This window comes from Monodelphis domestica, chromosome 3 (genome assembly GCF_027887165.1).
Source record: "Monodelphis domestica isolate mMonDom1 chromosome 3, mMonDom1.pri, whole genome shotgun sequence".
NCBI classification, from domain to species: domain Eukaryota; kingdom Metazoa; phylum Chordata; class Mammalia; order Didelphimorphia; family Didelphidae; genus Monodelphis; species Monodelphis domestica.
This window is the reverse complement of record NC_077229.1, coordinates 97,712,360-97,734,660: the sequence shown is the minus strand read 5'-3', so window position 1 is coordinate 97,734,660 and position 22,301 is coordinate 97,712,360. Positions and strand designations below refer to the sequence as shown.

Genomic DNA, 22,301 nt, shown 5'->3' with positions numbered 1-22,301 from the left:
CACTGCATGCTCCTGCCTCTCTGGGGCTGTGACCCAGAGCTGAACTCTAAACCTGGCTCCCAAGCATGGTCCTTAGTGATCCATTGAAAAAACCTGCCTGGTCAGCGTAGAGACATTTCCTTGGTCCCCCTGACCTGGGGATATCTGGGAGAAGCAGTGCTTGCCTTTTGGCTTTAGTAGTACTAAGGTGTGTATTCTGGCCTCATCAGCCCTCTTGCACTATGGGTTTCAGGGATGAACCTAAGGGGTGTGTCCCCACTTGTAAGGGGTAACTGGTCATTTTAGGGAATGATCCTGTGATGAAATGGCTTATTTTGCCAAGTCTGCATTTGGGGCTTTCCAACCAGCAGGCAATCTCAAAATAATTGATTTGGCAGTTTCTATCCAGGCATTCCTTCTTGCTGATACTGCCCCTGGTCAGAGGAGGTTTGTGTTGTAATGAAGACTTGCCTGTCCTTCCAGGTTTATGAGCGTAGCCTGTGCTGGTCTTGTCACAACAAACTATAGGGGTGGGCACAGTTTTCCATATAACATTCTCAGACTGGCTGCTTCTCCTTGGACCCTGGGGTCAAAGTCAGCCTTGCTTTTTCTTTTCCTTCCTTTTGGGGGTGGGGGTGGGAGAAGGACCTGGCCATGGGGGAAGAGGTGGTTTGATATTATTTCATCAGTGTAGAGAACTCCCCATGTAGAAACTCCCTTCACTGATGCAGATTGGCAACTTATCTGAAACTTGATGGTCTTAGCAAGTTGCCGGAGACATTAAGGATTTTAATGATTTGCCTTGGTAATAGGCAGTGTTTGTGAGAGGCAGATCTGGGAATCAGGAACCTGTGTTCCAGACTGGCTTTCTACTATGCCATGCTACCTCAGCTCTGCTTTTCTTGGGAGCTTTGGGGAGGTCTGGGTGCGTTAAATGGTCATAAGTCATCAGCTAAACCAGCCCATCTACGATCTTAAAAACATTAATAGCCACTGCAAGAGCTAACATCTTCCCTGCTTACACCTGAGCATCTCCTGAAGGAGGATTAGTTCTTAACATCAGCTGATAAGGGGGTGAAAAGGATTGAGAGCAAACCCAGACCACTTTTCTTCTAGAATGATGATGGGTGATTGCTCACATTTCTTTGGACCTCAGAGTAAGTCCCTAAACTTCAGCATTAGCTTCTGTGAATACAGGGAATAGGAGTCCTAAGGGAAGTAGTTATCAGGTTATCCCTCAAAGGGGGTCTTAATGAGAATTACTTTTATTTTCATGAAATCTGGAATCTTCTCTTTCCAATCCCTAATTGATGCCATCCCTTCCATTTAGGTCAGTTCTACAGCAACGGTGGGCATTCTGGGAATGCTGGTGGAGGCGGGGGTGGCGGTGGAGGCGGCTCTTCTGGCTATGGGTCCTACTACCAAGGCGACAACTACAATTCACCAGTACCCCCAAAGCATGGTGGGAAGAAGCAGCAGCATGGGGGCCAGCAGAAGCCTTCTTATGGTTCAGGGTACCAGTCTCATCAAGGCCAACAACAGTCATCATACAGCCAAAACCAGTACAGCAATTATGGCCCACCTCAAGGCAAACAAAAGGGCTATAATCATGGACAAGGCAACTACTCTTCCTATTCGAATTCCTACAACTCCCCAGGTGGTGGAGGTGGATCAGACTATAACTACGAGAGCAAATTCAGTGAGTTGGCTTTGGGTGACCTCATAGCACCTCTCTTGAAACCAGGGCATTGGGTGGAGTAGAAAACCCCGTGGAAATACTGAAGTTGCTTCTAGTCTGTCAGCTGGTGAAGGCAAGTTGGCATGTTGGGCTACATGCTCAGGCCTCCTCTGCCTCAGCACTGCTCTGAACAACAGCTGGTAAGGTCTTCTGGAGGTGTGGTGGGCCCTAAGTGTTAATAGAGAGGATACTTGAAATTTATAGGACTTTAAAACTCAAATATAATTTCCTAGCACCTAATTTCTCAAGTGTTATACTTAAACTCAACCCTGTTATGTAGCTACAACCCAGACGAGTTTCAGACTTTGTATGTCCAGAAATTCTGTTCCATGAGCTTCCTCCTAGCCTTAGGTAGGGGCAAGGACGGAGGGGTGTCACTGGTTTGAGATTGTGCCTTTCCATGAAAAGGATGACTTTCCTGAAGTCTATAGCTATTGGTTAGAAAAGAAATGTGTCAAAATAGTGACTAGTTCTTAATATGCCTTGGAGTTCCTAAAACTATCCTCCCAAATTGAACCCAAGTAGTTTATTTGGTGAAATCAAGTGATTCTTCTCAATCACTAAGCCATGATTATGATTTTCCCTAGGCCTTCTTTGTAGGCTTGGTTGAGTCAGTTGTCCTGGTTATAGGAGTAACATCTATGGATTTTTTCTGAACAGTGGAATGGCTGGCATAAATGCTGGCCTTTTAAGAAACCACACTAGAGGGAAGTAGAAGGATGGGAAGCCTGAGAGCAATTGTCAAAGGGAACTGTCTGAGTCACAAAGCTTAAGTTAATGGTGTAAGTAGGAAATTGAACAGAATTGATCTGCAGGATTCTTCTTTCTATGAGGGAGCAGCTTGGTCTCTGGGATAGATGTCATTGAAGGGAGAGTGAATAGGCAGGAACTTTTGTAACCATGGCAGATCATCACCCCCACCCCTCAACTCCCCAGGAGTATAGTCATCTATCAGCAGGTACAGAGCCTAGTCCTTGATCTAGGTTCCAAAGCTCCAGACATTTCCATCTCCTGATGCCTCTGCCCTCTTTGATAGGGATTGGAGTTTCCATTGCTAGGTTCTGTTGAGGGAAGTTAACAGTACTTTCTTCTGCCCCCTACTGCAGATTACAGTGGCAGCGGGGGCCGAGGTGGTGGTGGGAACAGCTACGGGTCAGGTGGATCGTCCTATAACACAGGGTCACATGGCGGCTATGGAGGCAGTTCTGGTGGTGGCTCCTCCTACCAAGGCAAACAAGGTTGGTATCTATTCCACCTGGGATTAGGTTCTTGAAAAGGGAGGTGGGAGAGGGGCATAGTTGGAACTTTATCATCCTAACCCAAATTTATATTTTTTGTCCCTGTTCTTCCTAGGTGGCTACTCTTCACAGTCCAATTACAACTCCCCAGGCTCAGGCCAGAATTACAGTGGGCCTCCCAGTTCCTACCAGTCTTCGCAAGGTGGCTATGGCAGAAACGATCACAGCATGAATTACCAGTACAGATAAACTACCTTTACTCCCCAGGGGTGAAGTTTTGTTACCTTCTGCACTCGCCCCCCATTTGAATATTCAGTTTTATTGCATCACAGTTAACATGTCAACCCTTCCCCCCAGGTTCCATGTTGCCGTGTTCTGTGTGATATGCAGGCGGCTACTTTGATGGTGGCGTCTCCCTGTAATTCCATACTTAGCTGTGTTTGGGACATCTGTGTATTTAATGGTTTGTTAGTTACCATTACAACTTTGTCTGAATAGAGTTTTTGAGTTAATACAACTCAGTATCCCTTCGTCTATTTAACATTGGTGTTAGTGTTAACTAAGTTCGTCTTTAAATAGTTACGTGAGGGATACGTCATCTGTTAATGCTTTTGTGAAGTGAGTTTAAACAAGCTTTCTGTATTTTAATGCTTTAGTGTTTCAGTTTTATAAGTGAAGATTTTATTTTAAAAACCAGTGGGAAAGAGTGGGGGTTTTTTTTTTTTGTATGTCTGGGTCATTCAGGCAGGACATCTGAATTAAGCTGAATGTAGACAAATAAAGATAAAGAAAACTCTTTGGGCCGATGTCTGGCCTGCGTGTCTGTCCCACCAACCCTGGAAAAGCTGCCACCTCACCTGGTCCAAAGCCAGGGAGAGAGCAGGTACAGGGAGGCAGGTGGGGAAAGACAGATTGGAAGGGGGCAGGATTTTCTTGGGGCTTCTTAATTCCCTGAGCTTTTGGAAACAAGCACCCTTAGATAAAGCCTTCTGTCCATGAAGAGCCATTAAACATTCCCAAAAGGTTAGAAGGCAGGGAGTAGAGGTACACCATCAGGTAGACTGAGGGTGAGGTGGAATGGGGAAAGCTTTCTCCCTGGGGAGAAAGGGTGTTAGATTTTGAAACCCCTAAAGTACAGAGCTCTTGTTCTGATCAAGTCTACATTTCCTTTAGTTTGTGGGTTGGTGTTTGCAGCTACTACAGAGGTAGGCTTAAGGATAGAAGACTATTGGGAGAATCTGTTATTTGTCTGGCACCTTTCCAGATGTGAGGCTTTGCTTTCAGTAGTCTTGAAGTTAACTATTTACTATTATGGCTCATACTGCCCTGCCTTGGTGTCTTATAACCAAGGATATTGGAATGGGAGGAATGATTGAATAACATGGAAACAGTTATGAAGGGAGTCTAAACCCCAAGCACTGGGGTTTTCCTTTAAGTTCTTCAGTTTAGGCCAGGGCGAAGGAAGATGCTTGGACTGGGCCAATTAATTAACTCTTTTTTTAGGGCCAGAGGATGATAAGAGGAATCTTGGCTCTGGCCATCTCCCTTACTTTAAACTTAAATTGGAGATTTTAGTGAGTTGCAAGCTCAATACAAATCAGTTTTGTGTAATAACAGTCCATTATGCAATTAATTTGCATTGAGAGAAGCAGTGTCCCAGGCCCAGGGTGGTGATAGTCCTGCTACACCCTGCCCTAGGGAGATAACATCTTTGAATTGTTTTTACTTCTAGGTGCCATTGTTTAAGGAGGACATGAATTAGCAGGAGAGGAAGAATATAACCAGGATGCTGATGGGTCTTAAATATTATATAGATCAGTTGAAGGAACAGGGATGTTGAGCCTGGAGAATACTGAGGGAAACATGATGGGTTTTTTTTTTGGTATCTGGAGGGCTATTGTAGAAGAGGGAGTAGACTTGGTTTCTTTTGCTCCAAGGACAGAACTAGGAGCAATGAACAAAAGGGGAAAACTTAGCTTTGATGTCAAGAAAGTCTAGCTAACAGTAAGAGCTGCCTCAACATATAGTTTGTTTTTCAGCTGAGGTTTGACGTAGATACTGGATGATCACTTATTGGATGTATCAAAGAGATTCTTAATGTTCAGGTATGAATTAGACTAGAATGGCCTCTGAGGTCCCTTCCAGTGCTGAGAACCTTTCATACACTTGCTTAATGCAGTCTTCTTGTGTGGAGAAGTTATTTCTGAAATAGTAACCTATTAGTGATAGGTTATATTGATCTTCTGTCTGGGAATTAAATCCCTGCTTTCATACTACCACCTTTGTGACTGTGGGAAAGTCATTTTACCACTCAAGAGGCCTCAGTTAAACATAAAAAATGAGGGGAGGATTGAGTAGTCATAAGGGGGTGTGATATATCATCAGGCAGAGCTTTGGAGTCAGAAGACTTAGATTTGAATTTTGCCTCTTCTTTACAATCACTGTGATCTTGAGCAAATAACTTTAACCTTTTTGAGCCTACATTTCCAAGTAAAATTAAGAGGTTGGACTAGTTGATCTCCATAGTCCCTTCAAGGTTACAATCTTGTGATCCTAAAGGAATTGCTTTAGTGACAGGCAAAGAGGAGGGCTTCAAGTCCAAGGCTAGTATGTGACAGTGCAGTAGATAATAATTAGGAGGAGTCTAGTCATGGTCTGGAGGACATCAGAAATTAGCAGCAAGAACCTAGAGAGAATCTGCCTTAGATTCAGTAGGAATATCAGTATGTAAAAGAATTGTCCAAATTCCTGCAAATTATAACTGGTTCTATACTAGGAGGTGGTCCACAATTCAGAAGTAAGGTGTGATATCCAAGGTAATAGTTTTCCTTCTTTCACCAGAATTTTAGCAGGAAAGCAGACTTGGTAAGTAATATTTATTTTATATGGACCTCTGGGGTCACCATAAGATGAAGTGTTTGAAATTACTTGTCCAAGCATTTAGGCAGTAAGCTCGAAAGGTCAAGACTGTACCCTATGTCTTTTGCCTACAAGGTTACTGCATTGGGGCTCTTCAATAAATACTTGCTGATAGTAGGCTCCTAAATGCTTGTTGATACCACACTACTCACTCTCAAAAGTCAGTGGGAAAGCCAGAGCTTTCCAGAGCTAGATGGGTGGGCCCAGGAGCTGGACTTGGTTCAGAAATTTTGACATTTTTCTTCAGGTGTCAGAAAGATCTTTCTTTCTCTCCCACAGTGCTCAGCCTTGGTGATAATTAGATTCTAAGTTTAGAATTAGAAAGGTACGTTTGAGGTTGTTTATAGTTCACCCCCTCATTTTACAAGTGAGAAACCAAGGCCCAGGAAAGAAGTGTTTTAAATGAATGAAAAATCATTTATTAAATGTTTACTATTTCCAAAACAGTGGATACAAATAGAATCGAACCCTGTTGTCAGGGAATTGCTGTTTTAATTGGAAGAGACAGCATAGAAAGGAGAAAGGTCAACTGCATGACAGAAGGAGTAGGCTAACTGGTGTATCTACAGGGTGGGGGATAGCAAGACTCACTTCTTAAGAGTGTGTGGCTAGGTCATGTGGCAGTGCCTGGGATGAGGAGGGAATTGTGGGTAGGTTCAAGAACAAGGACCACCATGGTCTTTCATCCTTCCAGAAAGATTATCATCATAGAGCTCAAGCAGCCCTATGTCTATGATCACCCAGCTTGTCAGTATCAGAGCTGAGTATGGAACCTAGGTCCACTGACTCCAAGTCCAACACTCTTTCCACTACACCATAATGCCTTATCTTTCACCTCTTCCCTTTACCTGATGGATAGTTAAGTGTACTTTTTAGTCACCTATGTGTACCCTTCTGACTTGGAGGGACTTGGTTGCTATGTTTCCTGAGAGGATCACCCCAGAGGGACACCACATAGTTTTAGATGGCTTTAGAGACTCCCTGGATGACCTAGAGCTCAATTTGTGGTAGGTTAGTGTTGTCCCAGGTCTAGCTCTTATACCCTGTTGTGAGCTTCCTGGAACTTTGTACTATTCCCTTAACACTAGTCCTTGGTTGCAGTCTTAAGTATTTTTCCCAAGGTATGTAAGCTATTAAGCTGTAGAAGCTTAAACCAATTAAAGCTACACTAAGGCTTTTGGGACACTTTATTAGATGTATTCTGTGTCCTTTAGTGAAGGGCCCTCCTGATGCTTTTTCTCCCCTCTTCCACTCCACCATGGCAAGAGGAAAGTTCATTTTTGTCATTGCCTTTAACGTTTATATTGCTAGTTTAGAGAACAGAGTAAGGGGAACCTATGGGGTTGGCCCTGGGGGACCTCTGGATAGAGGGGATGGATCATGGTTCCTCTTCAGATAATAGAAAACAGGTACTACTTGCCTCCTGGAAAGTAGATTAGTATTGCAGCAGTTCCTGGGGCAGAAAACCATCCATGAAACTTAATTAGGTACTTCAGGAAAGTTAGAAAGGCTGCATATAGGCTCTTACCTCAAGCTATTGTAAGCATAGTCCCACAAACATATTTTCCAAGTAGATATTCTTTATGTTTTGGGCAAAGCCAAGACCATAATGATCAGATCATTGGATATCATGTAGCCAAATTCACTGCAGTAGTGAGGGTACTTGGTTTGGGAGCTGACCTCCTTTGGTATTTCTCCACTTTTGGGGATCTATCTTGTTGGGTTCCATATTACTATAAATATGTTCAGTAATGAGGTTCTTGAGCTGGGTCTCTTGGAAAACAGTACCTGCTATACTATAAAGACATTTCTATCTACCTTGAGCACATAGTGGGCAGTGGGGCAATAGCAAACTGCCCATTCCAGTTCTTTGAGAATGTTGAGAATCAGAATGTGGTATGTGTTGAGGAAGCCCCATCTGGAGGAGGTCTTTGTGTTTCTGGTCCTCATCAACCAAAATATCCCATAGGTTTCTAGGGAAGGGGAATGGAGGCAGACTCATCAGGAAGACAAGGTGGATATCCATTTCCGGCACCACAGCTTTGTGGCCCCAGGTGCATTCAATGACCTGCTGTCTGCCAGCTTCCTGGGGTTTGTTCATGACCAACATCAAAAAGGAAGGGGCTGGCAAGATTTCCCATGCATTTGTCTGGATAGTTGAACAGAAAGGGAGGGGGGGTAGGTATGGGCTTGCATCTTCTCCACAGGGTACTGTATCTGTCCTTGGACCCTCCCATTTATGTGTAGTTGCAAGAGTAGTATTAAAAAGCCCCTATTCCCTAAGCAGCACCTGACAAACCTCATGTTTGTCTCATGGTACAAGATGGAATAAGAGACCCGGTCATCGTTAGAGACCTAGGTTACAGTTCCTGTCCTCAGTCCTTCCTGTCTTTCCCTGCAATGCTAGGAGATGTTTCCTTGTGAAGGATTTGGTTGGTTCTTACAGATGTAGATCTGGAGAAGCACAGGAGATAAGGGGGGATTATGGTAAATGTCTGCCCACTTCAAATGTGGCAGGAACTTAGAAGGGGGCACTAGAGATTGATCAGTGAAACAGTTGTGGGAGTACCCTGTATAATGCCCTATCTAATGCTCCTAACCCTGATCTCTTCCTCTTACTATAGTTGACTTCCATATAGGGTAGATAAGAGGGAGGATTTAGTGTGTCCTTGAACTCAATTAAAATGGGTAAAAGAAGTGATTAGATCAATTAAGAATTCCATAGGGTCCCAAAACAATACTGATAAAGAGGCTTGGGCAGTAGATGAGAGGAGTGTAGACATTATAATGGGCAGAAGAATCCCAAGAGGCTTGGAGCTGGATAGGACTTTTAAAATCTTGTCCATTCCCTTTTTACAAATGGAGAAACTGAGGTTCAGAGAGGAAATAGTGATTTGCCCAAGGCTACTGACTGAGGTGGTAGGGGCACAAGGAGGAGCCTGGTTCTCCTGTCTTAAAGGTTCCTTCCCACCATATCAGACCTCTCCTAACCTGGATTTTTTCTTTCCTCATAGCTGCACTCCACAGCAGCCTTCTCCCAGCCTAAACTTGGCTCTCGGGGATAGTATCAGGATGGCAGGAGACCTATGAGCTTTCTTTGCCCTACTAAGGACACTGCAGGGATCCCCAGCTCAGACAACATTCTCCTTCCCTGAATGAGAGTGGGCCTTGGTTTCCCTCTTTCACTGTTGTTGCTTGCCCCATTTCATTTTAATATTCAGTTTTATTGCATCACAGTTAACACATGGCCCAAACCCAAATTCCTTGTTGCTATATGTTCTGTATGGTCAGTCAATCACTCGGAGGCTAGGTGTAACCTCATTCCCACAACTGATTGGCCACCTGGGACATTACTGGGGATCCTGGTTTTCTCAGCTTTAGGGTTTATTTTGGATAGAGAAAAGGGATAGCTCTGTGGGGGTGGTATTGTGAGGTAAATACTTTCAAGATGATAATATACCTGGGATGTTACAGACATATGGGGGGGAGGTCAAGGAAAGTTTCATTTTGGAGGTTACATTAAACCAGAAAGTGGTTATCCTACAAAAACTGCAAATTCAAAAAGCCCCTGGGGCCTCTAAAATTTCTCAGCAATTTTTTTATTACAGAATTTATGATGGCGGACTAAGCCCAAAAGTGCATGAAGTTCCTGCCATGGGTACCACATTCTATTATTTATCATCTAGTCTCCTGGACAGTTCTTGTATGTGTCTGCTTTGATTTCATCACAACAGGATTTCTGAGACAGTTTGAATACCAGACTGGAAGAGGTTCTCCGGTGCCCCGTGTGAGTCCTACAGACTTTGAAGGGTCTGAATTCACTGGAAGATGGTGCAGAATAGTTTCTGAGAGGGTACAGGAACATCTATCCCATGACTCCTCAGGAGGTTCAGGGTCTCCAGCCCTGTGATCTGGACCAGTGTCTACCTCAAGGCTGCTAGTCCCCTTTGTCCACCCACTGCCCTCTCTGGAATAGAAGATTTCTAAAAACTGCATTTTATCTTGTTCTGGAACTAAAGGCCTGAGGACAGTGAGATGAAAAGAATCCTGTAGTTTATGAATCTACATCCTAGATCAGTTTTAACTGTCTCCCTTCATTCTGAATCTTTGCATTCTTTGCATCTTTTTACTCTTTATGGCAGTCTGCCTCTCAGAAAGATGCCTTATCCCATGCCACCATTTCTAGTGTTGTTCATTTCTCTCTTTAGGCCCCAGTGAGTGTTCTCTCTCTCTCTCTCTCTCTCTCTCTCTCTCTCTCTCACTCACTCTCTCACTCTCTCTTTCTCTCACTCTCACTCTCTCACTCTCTCACACACACACACTCGCGCGTGAACACGAACTGGTAGTACCATCATATAATCTTTGTTCCACTTACATTACTGTTTGAATGCCCACCTTTCCTCTGCTACCATCACTGCAGTGTTTTCATTCACTCCATGTTTGTTGCTATAACCATATCAGCTGCAGGTTAGTTTACCTTCTCAAAGAGTTCATTATCTGGCTTATAGCTTTCTTCTCCACCCAAATCCCAGCCTTCATACTTGTGGACTTCTAAATACATGTTGATGTCTTCCTTGAACACCTTGACCTTCCAGTTCAACTCAAACTCCACGAATTTCTTCACAAAACTTTAGCCTCCAATAGGAGTGATGAGAAATACCCTTGAGAGCATTTTGTGTATTTTATCCTGATTAGGCCTCCTGGAGTACAAAATTTAGTTCTAGGGGCATGTTTTAGGAAATCATCTTGAGAAACTATATTATGTTCAGAAGATAGTGAGGGCACAGGACATCATCACATGAAGATTGGCTGAATAACTGGGGATACTTGGCTTAGAGATTGGGGGAAGGGGGGAGTCTCAAATTTTGTAAGGCTGCTTGTAAAAGAGGATAGACTTTACACTACTTGGCCCTGGAGGGCAGAACTAGGAACAAGAGGTAGAAGGTGAAAAGGGGCAGGTTTCAGTTGGGGGAAAATTTTTTTTCCTTTTAAGTACGACTGTTCTGAAATGGAATGGACTACTTCAGGAGTTGGTGGATTTTCTTTCACTGGAGGTCTTCAAGCAGTGACAAGATGACTGTTGGTTGGGCTGTTATGGAGATTCCTATTCAGGTACGGGTTGGACCAGACACCCTTTGAGGTAACCTTAAAGCCCTGAGCTTCTATCATTTAAATCTCTTGTTCCTACCTCACAGGGTTGTTATGGGGATCAAATGAAATATTGTATGTAAAGTGCTTTATAAACCTCGAGGCACTTTATATGTCAGCTTTTATAATTATCTGTGATATAAAGCACTGTAAAAATGGGAAGTTATTTTTTTCCTTTTATGTTACTGATGGTGGCTGCTCTGTGTGTCTAGCTGCTAATGACTCTATCTGTGGACACTCCAGTCTAGGTGACCACACTTACTGTCTTGAACACTGCCCACTAGCCCCTTTTCTTGTGTCTTATTTCTAGTCCCAGAGCTATGTGCTGGGGGCCTGGCGTTTGTTGGGGCAGGAAGCTTCTTGTGATTAAAGTATATTCCTGGATCATTCCAGCTCCCTGAATTAAGATGAATGTAATCTAATAGGGATGTATGTGGGGGAAATGACCCTACTGGCAATTATATCCCTAACAGCCTGTGTGGAGTACATACAGCAAGTGATGATGCTACCACAGCACTGACTGGTCAGAGCCTTCTTGGTGAGAGGCTGGGTACAAACTTTCTCGAGAGACAGGAAGAAAGAATATTCAAGCAGGGCACTGGAAAAAAAAAAGAAAATGGATGTGGAGTCGGGAATCATCTAATTCTGGCTGCTAATAACAAGAGGCTTGCCCCCTTGTGTGGCGGGAAGCAGTGGCTGCAGACATTCTCCCAGTTGTGGTTCTCGCTCTTCGAGGCTGGAGTTTCAAGCCTTCACATCTCTCTTGTTCCCAGTTGTGATTCTTTTCAGAGCCTGAGGTTCCTGTATTTAATTGCTGGGGCAAGTTGCTAAGGGTCTAGGTTGCTGTGGTGTAATGGTACACAGCTCAGAAAAGGGCCTGTGAGGCAGACTTGAGCCTCTTTTTATCCTGTTCAACTAGCTTACAGTGCCAAGCTGTTAAGCCATCAGGGAAGCTGGGACAGGAGGACTCACAACCTTAAAGTTTGGGAGGTTGTAGTTTGGGAAACGGGTGGTGAGAAGGTTTGCTGCTTGATTCTTATCTCCTGTTATATATCTTTCGTTTTATTTTAAGTAAATGTCCTCTTGCATTGCTATGATGTCATGTGATTAATTCTGGCTGGGGGTGGTGGTGTTCAGAGGGGGTAAAAATGGCTTGGGAGTTGATGGGATCATAGATTTTAGAGCTGGAAGTGACCTTAGATGCCAACAACTCATTTTTAAAAAAAGAGCTGGGGTAAAATCACAGGTAGGGATAAGCTAGGACAGAGCTGGGATTTGAACCTAGATCATCTACCTCTAGAACTCTTCCCACCACACTAGACTGTTGACTAGACTTTCAACCTAGGAACCAAAGTGTATGGTTCTTTACACAAATAAAAGAAAATCAATCTGCCTTGGCAGGTGTGTGCTTTATGTGTCTGTCCCCCTGCAATGGAGAAATTTCAGTGTCTTCCAGTTCCCACTCCCATGGGAGTGAGTGGCCCAAGACCTGCCCCTCCACATCTGTGATTTTACCCAGACGTAACAGAAGATGGCACAATTTTCAGATTTGGGAGAGGTTTCATAAATTTCCAGAATCAGAATTTTTTTAGTGGAAAAGGACGTGAGAGCTACTTGAGCCTGACCTGATTTTACAGGGGGCAGACCAATGATCTAAAGAAGGGGCTAAGGTCGCGAGGGACTAAATAGCAGTTGCTGAATTTATTGACCACAGTTCCAGTATTTTCAGCACCATAGGCTCATCCTTGGCTTGAAGCCAGCAGGTCTCACTGGTTCACATGAATGCTGTGGGGCAGCAGAGGGGCCACCAAAATGTCTTCCCAGAATAAGTTTTGGTCATCCCTCTCCCCCTCCTCCAATCTGGCCAAGAGTCCTGAAAAGCACTGACTTTGGTGGTGTGTGGGAAATTGATGCTTCTGGGTTGGATGTGGGAGTGTTGTAGCAGCTTCTTGGCAAATATTTATGTACATTTAGAGAAACGTCTTCTCTGGATCTAGAAGCAGCTGTGGAGCCAGAGAGGGCTATTCCATGCCCATCCTACCACCTCTGGAATATCAGTTCCTAGCCAGGTGCTGCCTTGGAGATCATTTGGTTCAACGCCCTCCTTTTACAAATGGGGAAATATCCAGGATGCTGACATGGTCACTAATAATGCACAGTAAATTGCTGACTGGGCTAAAATTCAAACCCACGTCTCCCACCTCAAGGGGTCAGAGCCCTTTATACCAGGCTGTTTTCCTTCTAGACCTCCCCATCCTCCTCTCCTTTGTTCTTTCTCCCCTTTTCCTCGGGGTGAGGATGTTTCTGTCAGCACCTTTTAATAGAGATATTCAAGTCTGGGCAATGAGATGGGGAGGATGAAGAGGTTCATGGTTCAGTCTGACTTGCAAGAGTGGGGTGGTGAGGAGGAATCAAGAATCAATTTTCAGTATAGAAAATGCCTGCTGGAAAAGGAAGAAATTGATTTAGGGTCCAGCTCTTTATTCCAGTGGGCAGGTGCCTTTCTGGAAGTCAGACCAGACCTGTACAAGTTGCTGGTGTTTGAAGGGATGGACGATGGCAAAGCCATGGAAGTCACAGCGTTTGTATGCTCAGCCAAATATTGGGAAGATGTTGGGACTGAGAATGGGCTCCACCCCTAGATGATGCAGGCATAACCCCACAAACACATCTTCCAGGTGGACAGCTGGTACTCTCCAGGCAATAGAGGCCCCTTAAGGGCCAGGAGTCCAGATAGCACATAAGCAGGGCTGCAGCAGTGAGGTGGGTACCTGGCATGGGAGAGCATGTCTAGAGGCAAGTACTGAGGATGGGACTGTCTTTGAAAGGGGCTTCTGTTTCTGTAGATACAGCTAGTGATGAAGTCTGGCCGGGGATGTTTCCCAGACCAGTGTCTGCTGCACCAGAAAACGGGGGTTCAGGACAACGTTTCCATCCACCTTGAGCACGTAATGGGTCCCGGGGCAGTATCGGGCCACCCATTCCAGTCCCATAAAGGTTTTGAGAGCCTGGTTGTGGTGGGTATCTAGGAAACCCAGTTGGAGGAGATCCTTGTGCTTTTCATCCTCTTCTAGTGGGTGGGGGGAAGATGGGTCAGAGGACAAGCCCATTACGAAGAGGCATTGGATGATCACGCCAGGTATGGTGGTTTCATTCCCCCATGTGTGTCGGATGGCTTCCCTCAGAAATTGGTCCTGGGGCCGAGTCATCACCAACATCAGCAAGAAGGGTGCCCCCCCAGAAACTCTGCACTTGTCTGGGTGGTTGAGCAGGAATGGGAAGTCTTGGGTGGATTTTCCGTCCAGGAGGACTGAAACCTGAACATGCCATGGGAACTTCTCCAAGTTGGGATTCAGTGTGTCTTTGGTCCTGGGGCTCCATTCTGGATCTTCTGAAAACATCTGGCTACCTCGTGACCAACCTATTAGCAGCACCAACAGCGCCCCCCCACCCCCCCCACACGGCTGCACCTAGAAAGATCTCTAGTACTGGGTGAATCCATATCAGTTTCATGATGCCAATGTTCTCCTGGTTGGGGAAGAGGGAGAGATAGGGGCCCCAGGGCATACATTTATCTCCAGCTTGGTCTTTCCCCTCCCTTTGAAGGATACAACTATTTCCTAGTGGCTGAGGGTAGAGAAGAGCTGGGCTGGACCAGTGGAGAGGAGAGGGTCAAGGAAGGGCACTGGAGAGAATACCCAGAAAAAAAGTTCCAAGAGTGCTTACTCCTTCCTGATGATACAAACCTCAGTGGGTGAACATGTGTGGATGAGTGGTAGGAGTCTTCCACAGTTTGAGGGTGTCTGTTGCCTACAGAATCAGGGTGGATAATTAAAGGAAAGCCCTGTCTGGATGGAAACCTGAGCGGGACGATTGGGGGTTCATATGGCCAGAAGGAAGTCCTAACTTGGAGAATCGCATAGACTGAAAAAACTTGAAGAATTTGTTCCAATTTCTCAGGATATACTGGATCAAAGAATCCAGCCCAGAGTTGGAAGATACTCTATAGTTCATCTGTTCTAATCCTTTAATTGTAAAGAAGAAATTAAAACCCAGAGAAAGCAAATAGGTAGTCTGAGGCTCCATAATGACTTGGTGTCAAATCCAGGACCAGAGTCCATGTGCCCTAGCTCTCAGGGTAGTTAGCCTTCCTGACACAACCTGGAGCTCAATTATCACCCCCCCCCCTTCTTTTTACCCATCTCTCTTTCTGTGTTGTTTTCCCGGATAATTTTCTATTCTTAATCAGAGATCTTAGGGCTCAAACCAGGATGACTACAGCTTCCCACCTCTTTTCATTCTCACCTTGACCAGGTCATAAAAGGAATTCCCACTCACTCCCAGAGGGGGGATATTTGGACTACTTTTCTGCATTGGCCTCCATCCACCAGAATATTCAGTTTTATTGCATCACAGTTAACTTGTCATCTCCCAGGCTCCACAGGGGCTGGATCTGGTGGGGTTGTCAGGTCACTTGGAAAGGGGTATCTCATTCCACTGCAAAGGGAATACCTAGGACAAGGTGAACCCCAGAAAGCTAATAGCACAGGTGTCTGAACATGCGACATTTGTGTTTTCTCTTGGCAGGAAAATTTCACTGGGTTTTTAGTCATGTAACATCTACCTCATCATGCCTTCAACCTCATCTCTCTGACTTTGGTTTGAACCATTCACAGAGGTCATGGTGGGTGTTGAGGCTGAAGCCATTGCTGCTCTTCAACTTGGTGGGGAGATGTGAGAGAGAAAAAAAAGCTGGGAATGAGGGTCCATTACTCAGCATCTTGATGCCACCTCATCCTTTTCTCCAATCATCTTCTCCCCTACTTCAGCCACATTGACCGTTAATTTAACTCTATTTTGGAGCAGCATCACCTTGAGGATTCAAGATTGTGAAATTTCATTCCCCAACTTGTTTCCTCATCTTCTAATTTTCCCTCTCACACTAAATCTCTTCTACACAATCTGCCCCTACCTTGGTTTTGCTCTTGTGAGAAGTGATTGATTAATCTATTCTCTAGTTTATTTCTATCTAGTGTAATTCAATTTAGTGTGATTCCATAGGGGAAAGGATTATATTTGTATGCTTACCCATTAATGTACATTTATTATATTTAGTCAGTTTAATCAATTTCATTTAGGGTAAATTAGATAAGGTTAAATAGATTCTGATTCTTTCTTATATTAGTTTTGAAGACTTCAGTTGTAGGGGCAGTTGGTGGCACAGTGAATAGAGTGCCAGACCTGGAGTCAGGAGGACCTAGGTTCAGATCTAACCTGAGATACTCCACAGCTGTGTGACCCTGGGTAAGTCACTTAACCCTGTTTGCCTAACCCTTGCTCTTCTGTCTTAGAATTTTTACAAAGACAGAAAGTAAAGGTTCTTTTAAAGAAAAGATATCTGTTGTTTAATCACAACATGCTGGTTGGAAGACCCCCACCCTTTTAACTTGATGGGTGAGAGGACCTCCAGACCTCCATCCTGAGCCTGACCACTCAAGTCTTGTGTGATAGAGATATCACAATGATATGGAAAGTCCCCTATTTCCTATGTTCCTCTAGCCTTAAGTGTCTCTCTTTGTTGCCCAACATGAGGAAGTGCCCTTCCTATGACAATGTAGAAAATCTCCCAGTTATATTCAGTGCCCATCTGCCTTTGGTTGTCCAATTTTGGGAGGCATCCATCCTGTCATCCTGTCTATTGAGGTTAAATGACCTGCCCAGGGTCACACTGCTAGGAAGTGTCTGAGGCCAAATTTGGACCGTCTTCCTGATGCCAAGTCTGGCACTCTAGCTCCCCCTAGAAACTGAACTCTTGAAGTTCAAGCTAATAAAGAATCAGAATCTATTGAACTTTATCCAATTTACCCTATGTGTAACATGTATTAATTGACTAAATATTACTTGACTAAACTAACGGTGACATCCTATGACCATTTAGCAGAGATGATCCTCTCCTTGCTCATTCTATGACCACTTGTGTCATCATCGGTTCTAACCTTCCTGGTAGGCCCTTCCTGAGGGTCAGGGTATAGGTTTGTTAATGCCTGAGATTGTGTATCTTACTGTATATCATGTCTCAGTATAAATACCTGTGGCCTGGAGATAGGGAGCTTCTCATATGGTGAGAAAGATCTGAGGTCTTTTTCACTAAAGGCAGCCAGGTCCCTTTAATAAATGGTTATTGACTTGGAACTCTGCCTCAATTGTCTTTATTATGAATTGGACAAATTTTTGGTACACATTCCTGACCCTGTGGTCTGTTGCTAAATGCCTCATGGAACCATAGATTGAATGGAAAGTTAAATACTTGCTCATATTTAATGTATAGCAAATATAGAGCAAAAATTATTATATAAATATTTAACATTTAATATTGTAGTGAAAATTTATAACATCAGTGCAAAAACTCCAAGCTAAATAGGTTTATTGAGAGATGGCCAAAACTCCCAATAAAGCCGCATCCTGGTCAGGATCAAGACCAGAGACCCCTAACCTTAGGAGATAGCCTTTTTTTATGCCAAAAAGATCTAATGACACAGTGACAGAAAATATAATCACCACATCAATGATGCAAGTGCTGATTAAGCTAGAAACTGTAAAAAAAGTCACTGGGAGGTAACTTATGTCTATTATTATAGCTGACCTTTCTGAGGCCTCTGCAGTAAGGGTTGGGGGCTAGTTGTTTTTCTGCTGACAATTATTATGAAATTCTATGACTCAGCAGTTGGGTGCCTGTCTGACTATCTTGTTATACAAAAAAGAGGAGTGTGGTGGGCTAAGTGAAAACTCTTGGGTTATAGGCTTAAGGTCAAGATGTAAACAAGATTTGACACCACCTTAAACTGTATTTTTTCTTAGCTGTGATGATTAAATTAACTCTCCCTTGATTGCGAAAGGGAAATTAATTCTCCCCTTATTGTGAAGATTAAATGAACTCCCCTGCCCATTTTTAGATTTAATCACCAAAAATATAAACACCCCACTCACAATTGAGTGGGGGAGGTCTGTGACCCACGTGTGCAATAGTGGGTGACGAATTAGAATCGACTGACTGCCCCTGGGCAGTCCGAAGCAAAGCTTTAGTTGTAATTGGTAGATGTAAAAGTGGAAGAAGGCACAGGAGTGATGCAAAAGAAAGTGTCTTTTAAAAGGAGTTACAACTTCCTGTGGAGAGTTCTTCTGGAGTTCTGAGTTGGAGTTGGAGGCTGGTGAAGACCTGAGACCTTGGACTTGGTGAAACTGTTCTTAAATCTCTCCCTTTGGACTGATACGTGGTGAGTGAAAGAGCTGACTCCTTTCCTGGATTTTCTGAAGAGACTAGCCTCAGGAGGGACCTACCCTCTTGAGAGAGGCTCCCAGCATCCCCAGGTCCTCAGCTACAAGGATGGAGGCCTCTCGGGAGTAAATATGCATGGCTAGAGACATCCTGGATGTTCTGTAGAAGCCTGGAAGGAGCAAGATAAGGCCCAAAAAAAGAAAGAAGCACTTATTTGTACAAAAATATTTATAGTTCCTCTTTTTTGGGGTGACAAAGAATTGGAAATTGAAGGGATGCTCATCAACTGGGGAATGACTGAACAAATTGTGGTATATGATGGCAATGGAATACTATTGAGATTAAAAAATGATGAGCAGGATGATCTCAGAAAAACCTGGAAAGATCTACATGAACTGATGCAAAGGGAAATAAGCAGAACCAGGAGAACATTGTCCACAGTGAATGCAATATTCTACAATCAACTGCGAAAGACTTAGCTATTCTCAGGAATGCAATGATCCAGGACAGTTCTGAAGGATTTATGACAAAGGAATGCTATCCACCTCCAGAGAAAGAACTGATGGAGTCTAAATGCAGATAGAAGCATATTGCTTTTCACTTTATTTATGTATTTTTATGTTTGAATTTTGATTTCATATGAATATTCTTTTATGATGTAATTTCTAATATGAAAATGTTTCACATGATCATATATATATAACCCAGATGAAATTCTTTATCATTCCAGGGAAGGAGTAAGGGAGGGAGAGAGGGAGACAAATGGACATTATAATTTTAGAAAAGTATATACAAATTGTTATTACACATAATTGGGAAAATACACATATTAAATTAAAAATAAAATAATCAAAATATAACATCAAAAAACAATTACAAGGGACAGATAGGTGACTCATTGGATTGAGGGCCAGGCCTAGAGATGGGAGGTCCAAGGTTCAAATCTGGACTCTAACACTACTGATTCTAAGATAGAAGGTAAGGGTAATTAATAAAAAAAATTATGGCTTTGTAGAATAGTTAATAATTGATATTTTTGTTGGCTCCTCTCCACCCTCTAGTAGAAAGTAGCTACTTGAACAGCAGAGACCATCTCATTTTTGTATTCTTGGATTTGTATATGGTATTTTGTATTCTTGTGACTAGTATTCAGTGCCAAGCTCAGTGCCCAAAACAGTAAATATAACATATGCTTTTTGGTGGTTTGATTGAATGAATGAATGAATGACTTGGAGGAAGGCTTAGATGATGTGTTTATCTTACATATACTGTTTGCACTTGGTTTATACTGCCTTCTTTAAATAAGCAAGAGAGAAGAAAGCTGTCACTGGTTAATCCCCTTGAGGGATTTGGAGTAGTAATTCGTAGTGCAAAATATCTGAGTCAGCCAAGAGATGGCACTCAGCTTAAGCAGTTATCTCCAGTGGTGGTCATTCATTTTTGTTTTTGTTTGTTTTTTTGCCCATCTCTTTTCAGATAGAAAGCAGTATTTACCTTTTATTTGAGCTTCAGTTTCCTGAATTCATGGTCTACTGTCAATTAATAAAATATAGTGATTATTATAATTATCTTGGTTCAGTCTTTTTTATCTCGGCATCATTTCTTCTCTCAATTTCTTTCTATACCTTATGGATTAAAAAATGTACTACATAGATTGCTACAGTTTTAATAATGGGATTTTAATACTCAGAATTAAAATGAGAGTAGAATATACGTTTTCTTATACCCATCTGAGATAGATGTGATCTTGATTTCCTTCCCTATTTCTCTGCATACTCTTTGGGACCAGGAAATACCTTATACATTCCCAAGGTTCCTAGAGGAAAGAGGGAAGGACTCTTAATATTTCTTAGTTTTCCTACCAAGACTTTCTTGCCATTCTTCTCCCCGCCCTGATTTCTGATATCTGATTAAGAATCATGGCAGCTCAAGATTTACTTTAACTTCTGGCAATGTGGCATCTTCTCCTCTCATGGCTGGTCCACTCAGTGGCACCCCCCCCTTTTTTTTTCTGGTCACAGAGATTATCAGCAGAGCCTTAGAATGGGTCCTTTAAGATAGAAAGATCCCAGAATTTCCATTGCCTTGTTTCTGCATTGAGTGGACTAGTCTTTTGGGAGATTTGAAGGCAGAGACTGTGAGGCATAGTTCCCTTGGATTACATACATTGAGAGGAATAGCTTACATGTGGGATGATGGGATGATTCCAAAAGTATTTTAATGATCTAGAATACTAAAACAAATCTAATCTGGATCAATAAAGTCCTACACTTGGATTAAAAAACCAAACACCAAGTCTTAAGAGGGTGGAGGTTTGGCTCTAGAGCAGTTTGGATGAGAAAATGTGGGAATCTTTTTAAGGTGCTTGTTCATATAGTTATGTGGATTTACATGCATTTGCCTAAATACAGCTCATAGGAAGTCACAAAGAGATATCTCATCTTACCCACCTCTCTCCAAGGGAGACATTGATTCCTGCCAGGAGGGGAGCACAAATGGAGGACATGAGACTGGCTTGCTCTGCTCTCTTCAGAGGGAAGATATTAGACTAGGAGGTTACCTACTTCTTGAAATATTCCCCTAAATATTAGGGGAAATTAATTTTGGGTTTAAGCTGCTTTTCCTGATCATTATCTCTTTTAAAAAATTTTTATTTAAAAAAATTTTCCCCCCTTGGGATTACAAGATTTATATTGTCTCCCTCCTTTCTTCCCTCTCCCCTCCAGGGGGTTGGCAAGCAATTCCATTGGGTTATACATGGATTATCACTCAAATTCTATTTCCATATTATTTTTATAATGGAGTAATCCACCTGATCACTATCTCTTAACAAGGAAGAACTGCTCCAAGCTATATCCAAAGGCTTGTCTTCTTTCCCACTAAATGTTAACACAGACAATTGCAAATATTGAATTGAAAATAAAGCCATTTATCTAAGCCAAAATCAAACAGAAATCAGAGGAATTATAACTACAAACAAATGCCAGACAACATAGTGAATAATTCTCCCACTAGAAGTGAGATACTTCATCTCTCTTGAGAGAGCTCTTGATTTTATCTATTGGGAAATCCGCAAAGTATCTAATGTGCTAAGCTGGAAATAGGAACATGCTTGAGATATTGGCATTCCATATGTAGGCTTGTTCCAGGAGTATTTTTTCTACTTCCAGGGCTCTTTTTTTTTAAAACCTTTACTTTATTTTTTAGAATCAATACCGTCTATTGGTTCCAAGTCAGAAGAGTGGTAAGGGCTAAGCAAGGGGGTTAAATGATTTGGCCAGGATCACACAGTTAGGAAATATCAGATTTGAACCTAAGACCTCTCGTCTGTGGGCCTGATTCTCAATCCATTGAGCCATCTAGCTGCCCTGTAGAACCTCTCTTTGAAGAGAGCCTAAAACAACCTGGGTCCTCTCTCAAAGCCAGAAGCTGGGAAAAAAAAAAGAATCTTTCCTTTTCCAAGTTCTTGAAAACTCTGCCCATCCTGTAGGAACAGATTGGCTAATGATCATCTTCCCTGATGTAGACCCTAAATGATCACCCCAGTGCAATTATCAGTAATATGGAAATAGGTCTTGATCAATGATGCATGTAAAACCAAGTGGAGATGCTCATAGGCTATGGGAGGAGGGAGGGAGGAGGAGAGGGAAATAACATAAATCATGTAACCATGGAAAAATATTCTAAATTAATTAATTAAATAAAAATTTAAATTAAAAAAAGAATTAAAAAATAATCATCTCCCCCACACCCTTATGAAGAGAGTTTTATGCAAAGGCCTTGGTTTGAGCCATGGGTTACATTAGTAGACTGCAAACCAAATGTGTCAGCAATAGGAACATGGCGGTCAAAACTCTAATGAACTCTTAGGCTGAAGTATGAAGCAAAATTTAGAGTTAGGAAGTCAGAGTTCTACTGTATCCTGCCCTGGTCAGATCCTGTCTCAAATCCTAGGTTCAGTTCTTGGTGCCACATTTTAGGAATGACATTGATAAGTCGGAGA

At 42.9% G+C, this 22,301-nt stretch overlaps 1 protein-coding gene and 1 long non-coding RNA gene across 11 annotated transcripts in view; one reads left to right on the top strand and one right to left on the bottom strand.

Annotated features, from left to right (window-relative positions):
* Nucleotides 1-12,114, top strand: part of ILF3 (interleukin enhancer binding factor 3) — a 34,528-nt gene extending 22,414 nt beyond the window's left edge. For 9 of the 10 annotated variants that reach the window (XM_007488546.3, XM_007488541.3, XM_007488543.3 and 6 more), the window contains 3 exons: nt 1,310-1,678; nt 2,824-2,955; nt 3,071-12,114. In XM_007488546.3, the coding sequence (XP_007488608.1) occupies nt 1,310-1,678; nt 2,824-2,955; nt 3,071-3,204 (635 nt within the window). In that variant the 3' untranslated portion in view covers nt 3,205-12,114. The remainder of the gene's footprint in view (nt 1-1,309; nt 1,679-2,823; nt 2,956-3,070) is intronic. The other variant, XR_465562.3, reaches the window with a different exon arrangement.
* Nucleotides 12,115-12,570: 456 nt separating this feature from the next.
* LOC130458300 (uncharacterized) lies at nt 12,571-15,416 on the bottom strand. The gene is made up of 2 exons (XR_008917432.1): nt 15,328-15,416; nt 12,571-14,832 (listed from the first exon to the last, which is right to left on the bottom strand). It is a non-coding gene; the product is annotated as an uncharacterized LOC130458300 (long non-coding RNA).
* Nucleotides 15,417-22,301: the final 6,885 nt, after the last annotated feature.